General features: G+C 48.4%; 1 protein-coding gene across 1 annotated transcript; it reads left to right on the top strand.

Annotated features, from left to right (window-relative positions):
• Nucleotides 1-1,376: 1,376 nt before the first annotated feature.
• Nucleotides 1,377-11,325, top strand: CIMIP1 (ciliary microtubule inner protein 1; the record flags this gene model as incomplete). Its single annotated transcript, XM_082670066.1, has 4 exons — nt 1,377-1,462; nt 3,430-3,511; nt 5,143-5,244; nt 11,164-11,325. Exons 1-4 carry the CDS (start codon nt 1,395-1,397, stop codon nt 11,323-11,325), a joined length of 414 nt encoding a protein of 137 aa, XP_082526192.1. The 5' UTR covers nt 1,377-1,394.
• Between the last annotated feature and the right edge of the window lie 1,029 nt (nt 11,326-12,354).

Raw genomic sequence — 12,354 nt, forward strand, 5'->3', positions numbered from 1 at the left:
TTGCTCAGCCATGGCCACAGCGTGCTACACATCGCCTTGATGAATCCCTGCAGCTCTGATTCCAGCCCCTGCCTGCCCCCTCACTATTTCAGCTGCGGCAGCAGTAGGGACCACCCCAATCCTGGGCCTCCACCCAGCATTTCCAGCAGCCGAGAAGAGCATCACACACCTAGGGTGTGGGGAACGTCATCAAGAGGGGAAAACACATCCTCAAAACATCCCCATAAAAGCACAAATCTGTGGATAAGGAGGAGGTCAGGAATAGAGAGTCAGGGAGGCCCGCCAGGGAGAATAGCCGATACCCAGTGAGGAGATGAAAGCACCCACGTCCTCTCCGAGGCTCTTGCTAATCGTCCAGAGATGACCTGTAGGTCAGCGGAAGCTTGCTGCCTCCTTCTCTCGGTGCCATGAGGCTCTGGACGCCTGTGCATCTCGTGGCTCTCAGGCAGAGGAACATTCCCCTGCCCTACGCAGAGGATGCACATTCTGTTTTTTAGACACATTTTCCAGCCCCGGCCTATGACAATGTGGTGTGATGGAAGTCGAGGGGGGGGTGGGTCGTCGCTGAGTCAGTCAACAAATACCAATTGAGCATCCCAGTGATGGGGGATTGGTGTTGATGGGCGTGAAAGACAGAGTGTGGGGTGTAGGGTCTGGAGGCAATATTATCTTTGAATTGCATTTGGAGATGGTTATAAAGAGTGCATGCCAAAGAAATGCATGCATATGTTCTCCAAAAGCCATGTGCGCTGAAACTCACAGCAGCACTTTCATGGAGGCCCCAAAACTCAGCCCCAGTGACGCCCACATCGAAGTGAACACACCCCGGCTACTCGCAGCGACATGGATGAACCACTCAAACGTAACACTGGACCAAGGAAGCCAGGCAAAAACGACACCAGGATGATTCCGCTTACACAATGTTCAAATTGTGATGAAACAAATCTCTGCCGAGAAAAGTCGACGGGCGCTGGGGGGCGGGGCGTCGAGTGACCTATTTCGTAACCCAGGCGGTGGCTACAGGGGTCTCTATGACGGAATCCATTAAGCTCGGTACGCTTAGGGTTGGTCCACTTGGCCTGTATACTTGCAGGTCTCAATTTTAAAGGGAGGAGGGAATGTAAGGTCTTGAGGTTTCCCCGAGGTTTTCCGCAGAGAAGGGCTGCTGCGCCCGCGAGCCGGCAGGTGGGCAGGGAGGCGGGCGAAGAGCGCAGCTGCGGACTGAGATGGCAGTGGGCGCACGGAAGCCGCGGAGCCAGGCGGCCACAACCTCGCCAGGTGCTGCGCCGCCACCGCCTGCGCGTCCTGCGTTGCTTGGCAACCCGTCTCCTAGGCGACGTGAGACGCTGAACCCAATGGCCGAGGGTGCCGGGCGCTCCAAGACCCCAGGCCCCATGGCGCAGAAGCCCATGAGCAGGGCCGAGGCCGAGCGCATGAACCTCGTGGCCCAGGACGAGATCTGGTAACGCCCGGGAACCGGGAACCCAGTGGGCTGGGCCGTTCCCACCTGAAGTGTTCAACCTGGCCGCCTCAGTTTCCCCACCAAGTCCTGGAGGTGATCGACCTCTGGGCGCGAAGAGCGTGCCCTGGAGGGGGTCGGGGGGCCTTGCGGAAAGGGGGCAGTGTTAGGGACGAAAGAGCCTTTCTTTTTCTTTTCTTAGGCACACCACAAAGGCGTGAAAGAGTTTGCATCTGCCTTTACAACCCGCTGCAAAGCTTTGCTTGTTGAGATACGACTGATGTGTGCTTATTTTTAATATTTACCAAATGCTTAAAACATCTTAATGTTTGTTCAGTTCGAATGAGAGCACGTCACATTCTCGCTTGCTTGTCCTGGTTTTTGAACAAGAAGCTTTAATTTAAAGAATAGATCCGTTTTCTCAAAGATTTATGTTCAGCAGACATCTGTAATGGTTGTTTTTATTTGGCATTCTATCCCATTGCTAAATAGTATCCCATCTCTTTGAAGTTTTAACGGGTATGGGAAGTTACTAATTTAGATGCAAGTAAGTAAATATTAGCAACAACAAACCATCATGGCTCACCTCTTAAACTTCAGTTATCCTATTGTCATCTCTATGACTTTTACCATTTCCTTGAAAACCCTGTAATAGTCACTTCATATTTTTCTTTAAATTAGCTTTGTTTCACTTAGTGAACTTATTTTTATAGGAAACTTTATATCACTCTTGAAAATGGAAAGCCAGTATTATTTGCAATAAATACATGCTATTATTATTTTTTAAATCTTTATTTTTATCCAAGTACCCACTATAGGAAATACTACCTAGCAGGGTATTAGCAGGGTCTGTTTGCTCTGCCTAGAATGCCCTTTTCTCTCTTCCCCCACCAAACAAACTCCTACTCATCCTTCAAGACCCAAATCAGATGGCCCCTCCTGTGTGAACAGAGCCAATTAAGCCCTTAGACTGTTCTGTCCCATGTCCAAACTTGAACACTTGAAACGTGGTTATTCCAAATTGGGATGAGCTGTAAATGTAAAATACTAGATTTCGAAAACTTCATGCCCCTAAAAAGTGATACCAAAATTAAGTTTACCTGTTTATTTTTACTTTTTTTAAAATGTGGCTCTAGAAAATTTTAAATTACATATATGACTCATATTTTTGTCTCATGTTACAGCTCCCTTGGAAATAGACTCTGCTTTAGATGCTCAGTGTCCAGGGAAAGAGTTTGGCCAGGGCCTCTGAAACTGTTGAGACATCAGAGGGGGCTTGGGGTGCAGATATTGATTCCAAAATAGGAAAAGAAACTTGAAAATCAAAATGAATAAATGTTTAATCAGATTTTTGCAAAATGTAACACACCCGCTCTTCAATTGCAATTCAGTTCAGCTCCTAGGTAGTTATGTATAAATTATATTCAATGTGGAGCAAAAGCAAGGCCAGGATTAGGGTGGGATGAGTGAGGCATCTGGAGTGCAATAGTTAAGGGGGGGACTCCATCTCAAGATCATGCAGGTGCTGGCTCTGTGCTTGCAGGAACCTGAGAGTGGGCACCTCCTTAAATTTTGCATCCCAGGGACTCACTCACTCTGGCCTGGTCCTTGCTCTGAAAACAAAGGAACTTTATATGTACCTCCATAATGATTTAACACTCCCCCATTACTATAGGTCCAGGGGCCCCCAAAACAAGGATTCCATTCCTAGATGACCCCTCGGGCAGAGTCAGTCCCAGTTCTGTCTGCTCCCCAATGTACCACCCAACCAGCATCTCTGGTTCTTAGACATGTGTCTTCCTTACATTAGTGGGAAGTCCCCAGCGACAGGGACTCCTGCTTCCTCCCTGACACGGAATCATCCTTCAGTCCAGATGCATTGAAGAATGTAAAATTCTCCCCATTGCACCTTAGGGTTTGCTACTTTAACCCTTTTCAAATGTCTGGCATTTAAGAGCTTTCTTTTTCAGGACGTACCGCCTGAAGGCTGAAAACGAGGCACGGCAAAACTGGGCAACGAACTGGGGATTTTTAACGACCCCCCTCGAGGAGGTAAATGTAAATTTGATGAGCTCGGAGGTTATAGAATCAATCATTTCCAAGAATAAATGGTTATGAAGTGTATAATTTGCAAGAATAAATTAAAGAGCATGTTGTAGGCGAAGACGGCTGACACCTGAAGTTTCCTCCCATTCACAAATTTATTGAGTACTTACTATGTGCCAGGCACGTTCTACGTGCTTCATCCGAACCAGCTCATTGAACCCACACGACAACCCCTGTGCGGAGGGGAGTGCTCTTTGATGTCCATTTTCTAAAAGAGGAATTTGAGCTCAAAGAAGTGCAAAGTCACACAGCTCAGAAAGAGAGGCACCAAGGGGAGATGCTGGTCTGGCTGATTCCAGGGCCACTCGGCCTTGGAATTCCCATCTGTAAAATGGGGTGACAGTCCTCACTGCCTCACTGAGTGACTGTGACGTTCAGATGGAAAGAGAGGAGAGGCCAAGTGAATATCGGCACGATTATTAGGAAAATACTCTTGGTATTTCCTACACCAGATAGGAAACAGAAACAAGGAAAAGGACCAGGCATAATTAATAGGGAGTGATGGGGACACCAGCAAAGAGACCACTGACCCCATCCAGAGGCAGCCACCATCAGCCCAGCTGAGGACTACCAGGCAAGCAGACTGGCTGTATTTTCTGACTGTTCGAGAGAGTCCAGGGCTTCCCCGGTGGCGCAGTGGTTGAGAGTCCGCCTGCCGATGCAGGGGACACGGGTTCGTGCCCCGGTCCGGGAGGATCCCACATGCCGCGGAGTGGCTGAGCCCGTGAGCCATGGCCACTGAGCCTGCGCGTCCGGAGCCTGTGCTCCGCAACGGGAGAGGCCACAGCAGTGAGAGGCCCGCGTACCGCAAAAAAAAAAATAAAATAAAATAAGAGTCCAGAAATCCAGACGCTTTAATGAAATCTCTGAGTCTAGAATAGTGGCTTGGATTTATAAGACGCCAACAGGCTCGCAGAATGCTTGTGTGAGCTTCACTGGGATGGCGGCCAGTGGTTTGCAACCTTCCACGTGATCTCCAGGACACAACATGAGGAAACCACATTTCTCTGGGGAGGCAGAATCGCACAAAGGCCGCATAATTCAAAATGTCCATGATTCTAGGCAGCGTAAAGCCCCTTTGTAATTCACCCCGTCCCACTAGCGCTGAAATTATGCCATTCTTAATGAGTTTTTTTAATACTTAGAGAGTTACACAATTTGAAATTTTATGCCTAAAATGAGTCCTTATTAATATAATATGCATAAAAGAGTCTATATTAATATTCCTTATGTGTAATTAAATTGGGTTTTTGAAGGGTTCAAAGTTGCTTTAAAAATTAAAAGGGGGGATGGAAGCTCTCCTCACAGTTTACAGGTTGGTCCTGAACCTTGCTGCCATGTTTTAGTCTAAGTCCATAACCTGTGACGTGTTCTCAAATCACTCAGCAGGGCTGTAAACAGGCAGTCTGCAAGGGCCTGGGGCTGAGCTGGCCTGTTGACCAGTCCCCACGCCACCTCTTTCTAACTGTGATCTGAGCACCACCTAACCTGTAAAGTGCCTTGTCCTGGGGGGGCAGTGAGGGGAAGCTTCCAAGGTCTCAGCCTGCGGGGCCCCATCCCTGGGGATTGTGTTTCAGCTGATCGAGCGTGAAGAAGAGCCCGCCACCCCAAAGCCCAAAATCGAGCTTCCCGAGCGCTTCCGCATCCGGCCAGTGACCCCAGTGGAGAAATACATCAAGGTTCGCAAAGTCCTTTTAAGTACTTACTTTCCTAAGTAAGAAATCAACCCCACCGGAGACGGTGTTTCTCCTGTGTTGCTCCTGGTGGGCCCAGCCACCTGCACAGGTAAGAACACAGCGGCGCCCGGCCTGCGGGGAGGCGGGTTTCCAGCCCTTTCCAAGCGCACACATGCAAGACACAGCGGGTTACTGGTCCCTACACGGGCGGGACCTCAGAGGCCAGAGGAAGGAGTTGGGATTTGAGCCCGATTTGCAGTGGGAAGCAGGGCCACGGCGTGTTGAGAATTGCCTTTTTAAGAGATCGCTCTTGTTGCTGAGTGAGGGACCAGACTGTCCAGAGGGGTGAAGACTTAGATGGTGTTCCCACCTGAGACCCATCAGCTGTGGATGTAGGGTAGATGTCTCTAGAAGTTGCTGAGCTCTGTATGTCCCTGGGTTTCCTCTCATGCATCTGTCACTTTAATCCTGGGTTCTGCTCTCTGCCCAGCTACGGAGAAGGCATTTCTGTGTCCTGATGGGGAGAGCGGATGAAAACTCAGGATGAAGGCGGCCAGGGGTGGGGGTGTTAGGCTCTGCATTTTCTTTTCCCGACGCCCTCAGGGTCTGATGGGGTGGCCAGCTCGTTCGTAGTGGGTGCTCAGTGGGTACGATCTGTTAGCCGAATGAATGAATGAATGAATGAATGCATTCCACTGAGATGTTGAGAGGGTTCCCCCCGATTATACAACAATAGAGGCTCAGTGATTTTTCTAGAAATACAGCAAAATATAAATCATACATTAAAACATCTGTATGTACCCTGACCCATGGTTAACATTTTGGGGAGTTCCTTCCAGATGTTTTCTATGCCTCCATATACCACCAATAAATGCTTGCTCTTTTTTTTTTTTTTTTTTGCGGTACGCGGGCCTCTCACTGCCGTGGCCTCTCCCGTTGCGGAGCACAGGCTCCGGACGCGCAGGCTCAGCGGCCATGGCTCACGGGCCCAGCCGCTCCGCGGCATGTGGGATCTTCCCGGACCAGGGCACGAACCCGCGTCCCCTGCATCGGCAGGCGGACTCTCAACTACTGCGCCACCAGGGAAGCCCTAGCTCTTATTTTATTACTGTCCTTTAGTTGCTCCCCATACTGAGTGCTTTACATGGTTATCTTATGTCCACAACATCCCTGGAAAGTGGCTATAATGGCCATCAAACCCATTTGGTAGATGAGGAAACTGAAGCTGACAAAGGCTGAATAACTTTCCCAAGGTCAAGTGGGTCTGATTCCAGAGCCATACTCTTAAATGTTATTTTTTGACTGCTCCTTCAATAAACACACACACATACACACACATGCATATATATATATATATATATATATTTAAAAATCAAACTCCACAGGCTGCTTTGTAATCTTTTTTCACTTAACAATATGCCCTATATATCTTTCCATGCAGTTAATTACAGCACTCCAAATCATATTACGTTACTGACTGCATTTTTCTCCATTGTACGGGTCGACCATGATTTGTATACCCTTCCCCTATCTCTGGACGTCTAGGTTGTACCCAGTTTGCAAGGAGCAGCCTTGTAGACACAGTGTTTTGCTCCCGGTCCGTAAGTTTATTGGGAGACGTGCCCAGAAATGCAGTGGTTGTTCAAATGAACCACACACGTGGGGAACCTGCTCTGCCCGCACAAACTCCGACTGGAACCCTCGGGCTGGCCAGCGACAGGGCAAGCGGGGCAGGTAGAGGCTCTGCTATTTCTCCACTGCTGGGTTTTAATTCTGCCACCTCCCTACCCCCGCCTCCACCCCGAGGTCCCCGAGGGACCCTGCTGTCTCTCCTGGCCACGAGCGGTCCCCGTAAGTGCCTTTCTCCTGGGGAAGCTGGGCCCCTCCTTCCGCCATCCTGACAAATGGCCCCTGTGCCTGTTCAGGCTGGGTGGTGGCTGTCACCAGAATCATCATCTTTTCAAAGGAGGTGCTCCCACCTAGAGAGCAGAACAGTATCCCCTTCTGGGGGGAGAAGAGAGGAACTGTCCTGGGACCAGAACAAAACGGAACATGATTTCTCCCTGTGTGAGCCTCTGCTCAGGAGAAGGCCAGGTGTGGAAGCCACACCCCTGTCAGAGCCTGGGGGGTGGACGGGGGAAGGAGTGGAGGGTCAGTCTCACGATCCAGCAGAGAAAGGTACTTTGCTTGTTTCCCTCTGAGCTTCCTTCCTTGCCGAAGAAATGGCTCCCGTCTTCCTCCTTCCCATCCCCTCTTCAGGTGGATAGACCCCTTAAAAATACATTTATGGGGCTTCCCTGGTGGCGCGGTGGTTGGGGGTCCGCCTGCCGATGCAGGGGACACGGGTTCGTGCCCTGGTCCGGGAAGATCCCACATGCCGTGGAGCGGCTGGGCCCGTGAGCCATGGCCGCTGAGCCTGCGCGTCCGGAGCCTGTGCTCCGCAGCGGGAGAGGCCACAGCAGTGAGAGGCCCGCGTACCGCAAAAAAAAAAAAAAATACATTTATGGTTTAACAGGCATCCTATACCCCAAAGGGCAATGCTGTGAAAAGCCTCCTTCCATCCCCCGAGTCCTGAGAGCTGTTGCCCCCCGTCTCTGCACCCTTCCCCTGATGCAATATGTCTATCCAAGTGGATGTGGAGGGTTCTAGCCCTTTTTCCTTCGTACACAAATTATACCATATTTTACATCTTTTATGCATCTTTTTTTCTCTTAGCAGTTTGTCTTCAGAGTCGTTCCATCTGAGAATATAGAGAGCGACCTCATTCTTTTAAACTGCTGCGTAGTTTTCCGCGGTGTGGAGGGGCTGTGGCTGAACGGGTCCCCGTGGATGGACACGTAGGCTGTGTCCAGGCATTGGCTATGACAAACAGGGCCTTGGTATGTGCGTGTGCAGGTATTAGGATGTCTTAGGATAAATGCCTAGGGATGGACTGTCAGGTCAAAGAGCGTTTGCATTTTCATTTTTCGTAGATGATGGTAAGATTGCCCTTCACAGAGAATTAACAACAGATTCTCCCATAAGCTCGTTCACGGTGGTGTTTTCATCTCTTCATCTGGTGGGTGAAGTGTGGCATCCCAGGGTGGGTTCTGACTGCATTTCTCTTACCAGTTGGAGATAGACTTGAAGGCTGGTCCCGTGTGTTCCCGAGGTCCCAGCATCGTGGAGAACTGGCTCGCTGGAGGAAATTCTGGCCTCGTTGGCGTATGTTCATGGCCCTCCCTGCATGGGGGCTCTCAAGAGATTCATTTTAATACCTCAGCAAGAATATATGTTAAGGGGCTTCATCCACCAGGACCGTCCCCTCCGGCCACCGCCTCACTCAAAGATCCTCTGAGCCAAGCGTGAACTCGTAACCCCAAGCATACTAAACCTCTTCCTCTCGGTTCTTCTGCTGGAACAAATATTCCTCACTGCTGGCTTGGTTCAAATCCCCCCATAAGAGCAGAACAGAAGATTATTCCAAATGGAAGGCAGAAACCTGCATAAACATTTAGCCTCATTTTCCAAAAATTTTCCAAATTTCAAGGAATTGACAAACAAAATTGTGGGGTTTTTTTCATTTCAGATAGAATCCCATTTCCCTTCTGGTTTTTAATTAAATTCAATTGTTTTTCATTCCCGTGGCATCTATGGTTTGGGTGTGTGTGTGCGTGTACACACACGTATCGTAAAACCTTCTAATCAAACCTATAACCACCAGGATACCATCTGACAATGTTGCCACGTATTTTATAAAGGGCGCTGTGAACTGTAGTATTTGATATTTCTGCACCTTACTTTTTTCTCTTTTTCGCTCTTCTACCAAATAAAAATTATTTCCTTGGGTCGTGAATTAAATGTGTTAAGCATTACGAGATAAAGAGACATGTTTGGTGATCGTTACTTTCAGGGAAAATGTGATCTCCGAGGCCAGCTGATCGGAGCGCGCTTACGTTCAGCGCACCTTACTTAGGGACCCTGGCTCTTCTTTCTGTCTTTTCTTTCTAATTTTTTCTTCCAGTTTTATTAAGCTATAATTGACATACAGTACTAAGTAAGTATAAGTTGTGCAGCATCATGAGTTGACTTACGTACACCATGAAACGATTATCGCAATAAGTTTAGCGAACGTCCATCTTCTCATATAGATACCAAATTTAAGAAATAGAAACAAAATTATTTTCTCCTTGTGATGAGAATTCTTAGCATTCACTCTCTTAACAGCTTCCATGTATCACGTAGAGCAGTGCCCGTAATATTTATCCTGTTGTACGTTACATCCCTGGCACTTGTTTTTCTTATAAGTGGAAGCCTGTACCTTTTGACCACCTTCATCCAATTCCCCCTCCCCCACCCCCACCTCTGGTAACCGCAAATCTGACCTCTTTTTCTACGAGTTTCTTTGTTTTTGAAGTCCAATTGACCCACAACACTATGTTCGTCCTTATTATACAACACAGTGATTCAATATTTCTAAACATTTCAAAATGATCACCGTAAGTCTCGTTACGATCTGTCACCATACAAAGATATTGCATAATTACTGACTATGTTCCCCACACTGTACGTTTCATCCCTGTGACTCATTTAGTTTGCATCTGCAAGTTTGTCCCTTTTACTCTCCCTCACCCATTCCTCTCCTCCTCCACCACCCCTTTGGCAACCATCTGTTTGTTCTCTGTTTCTATGACTCTGTTTCTGTTTATTTTTGTCCGTTTGTTTTGTTTTTTTAGACTCCACATGTAAGTAAAATCATGCAGTATTTGTCTTTCTCTGTCTGACTTATTTCACTTTTAAGTGCCCATCTATGTTGTCACAAATGGGAAGATTTCATTAATTTTTATGGCTGAATAATATTCCATTGTGCCTATAGACCACATCTTTATCCCGTCATCTGTTGATGGGCACTTCTGTTGCTTCCTTGTCTTGGCTATTGTAAATAATGGTTCAATGAACGTAGAGCTGCATGTATCTTTTCAAATTAGTGTTTTCATTTACTTTAGGTAAGTACCCAGGGGTGGAATTCCTGGATAGTATGATAGTTCTATTTTTAATTTTTTGACAAACCTCCATACTGTTCTCCACAGTGGCTGCACCAATTTCCATTCCCACCAACAGCGCAGGAGGGTTCCCTTGTCTCCACATCCTTGCCAGCACTTGTCATTTGTTGTCTTTTTGATGATGGTGACTCTGACAGGTGTGATGATTAGTGACAGTGAGCATCTTTTAATGTGACTGTTAACTACCTGTATATCTTCTTTGGAAAAATGTCTATTCAGGTCCTCTGCCCATTTTTTAATCAGGTTGTTTGTTTTTTTGATGCCGGGTTGTATGAGTTCTTTGCATATCTTGGATATTAACCCTTTATCACATACGTTTGCAAATATCTTCCCCCATTCGGTAGGTGGCCTTTTTGTTCTGTTGACAGTTTCCTTCTCTGTGCAGAAGGTGCCTTTGAGTTTGACGTAGTCCCATTTGTTTATTTTTCCCTTGCCTGAGGAGACATATCCAAACAAATATTGCTAAGACCAATGTCAAAGAGTGTGCTGCCTATGTTTTCTTCTAGAAGTTTTATGGTTTCAGGTCTTACCTTTAAGTCTTTAATCCATTTGAGTTTAGTTTTGTGCATGGTGTGAGAAGTAGACCAGTTCGCTTCTTTTGCACGTTGCTGTCCCGTTTTCCCAGCACCATTTATCAAGGAGGCTGCCTTTTCCCCACTGTATATTCTGCCTCCTTTGTCATGGATTAAGTACCCATAGAAGTGCGGGTCCATTTCTGGGCTCTCCGTTCTGTTCCATTGACCCATGTGTCTATTTGGGGGCCAGTACCGTGGTTCTTTCTGTCTTTTCCACACCAGGCGTACCGATCCTGATGCCTCCGTGGACACGCCTCATGTTGCTGTGGCCCAAGGCGACTCAACCCCCTGCCTTTCTATTCCAGGTGCTCCCATCCCCCCCAGTCCCAAAGACGACCCAGGGCTTCATCGGCTGGAGATCCGGGGTGCCGGGCCTGAACAAGTGTCTGGAGCACGATCATGAGATCAGAAGCTGCAAAGGGGCGTATGCCAAGGAGCTAAACTGGCCGAAGCAAGGTGTCCACTGAGTCCAGACAGAGACCCCGGCCCCTGGGGCAAGGAAGGGTGGACCGCCAGATGCCGGTGCCCATGCCCAGGAAAGGAAGAGTTCCCCGGCCTCCCCACCAAGGACAGGGTTCCCCTCCACATCTGCTCATGAGATATTGTTGCAAAGAACACAAAACAGCCCTTAGACGTTTTCAATTCATCAATGCCTCCCTTCCGGAACATTCTTGTAACATATTCATTCTTGGCTAATGCAATGAATAAAGCAAACTAGACCCTCTGATTTTTTTTAATACTATGGGAATTTCTAGGTATAGCTTTTAAAAAACACGATGTGATTCCATTTTTAAATATTTGTCTAAATGCTTTAATGTCACCTTCAATCCCCCTTCTCAGCATCCTTGTTGTAATGAGGTTGTTGGCCAGGTGTTTCTGTACCCAAATCCCCCTGGGCCTGCTTTTCAGGAGGAATAAAGCGCTTTGAGCGTCCCTCGACACTCCTTCCCCAGGATATCTGCAATACGTCAACAGCTTTAAAGCAAAGACGGGCACAAGATGCGCCATTGAGTGCGGATTTCCTGGAGAGGATGGGTTTCCCAAGCGCTCCGTAGAAAACCTTCTCCGATTACCTGGTCCACCGCCCCCCCCCCGACCCCCATCACCACGCAGACAGCAGCCGAGCTGGGCAACGAGGCCATCGTCCGTTCCCCCGGGGACGTTTGACATTAACCCCTTGGTCAACATTTGATTTCCGGTCCCTGCCTGTCCCTGAGGCTTTGCTTCACCTCCTACAGATGGGGCTGGGGGTGGAGAGTGCGCTGTCCAGTTGGTGAAAGAGGGCAGCAAGGAGGAGCCAGCAGGTCCTGAGGCCCCGCCCACCAGACCCCAGGGAGTAGGCAAGCAGAGAGTTTGTAGGTGGCCTGTGAAGGCGGGTCGGTGTTTCGTTTCTGAGCAGCAGAGGGTGGTGCTTCCTTCACACCTGGGGTGGGCAGAGGTGGGGGGCAGCCATGTCAGTCACCTGCCGTCCGCGGAGTCACGTTCCTTCCTCCCTC

This window comes from Grampus griseus (assembly GCF_964374135.1).
Source record: "Grampus griseus genome assembly, chromosome: 14".
Classification (NCBI taxonomy): Eukaryota; Metazoa; Chordata; class Mammalia; order Artiodactyla; family Delphinidae; genus Grampus; species Grampus griseus.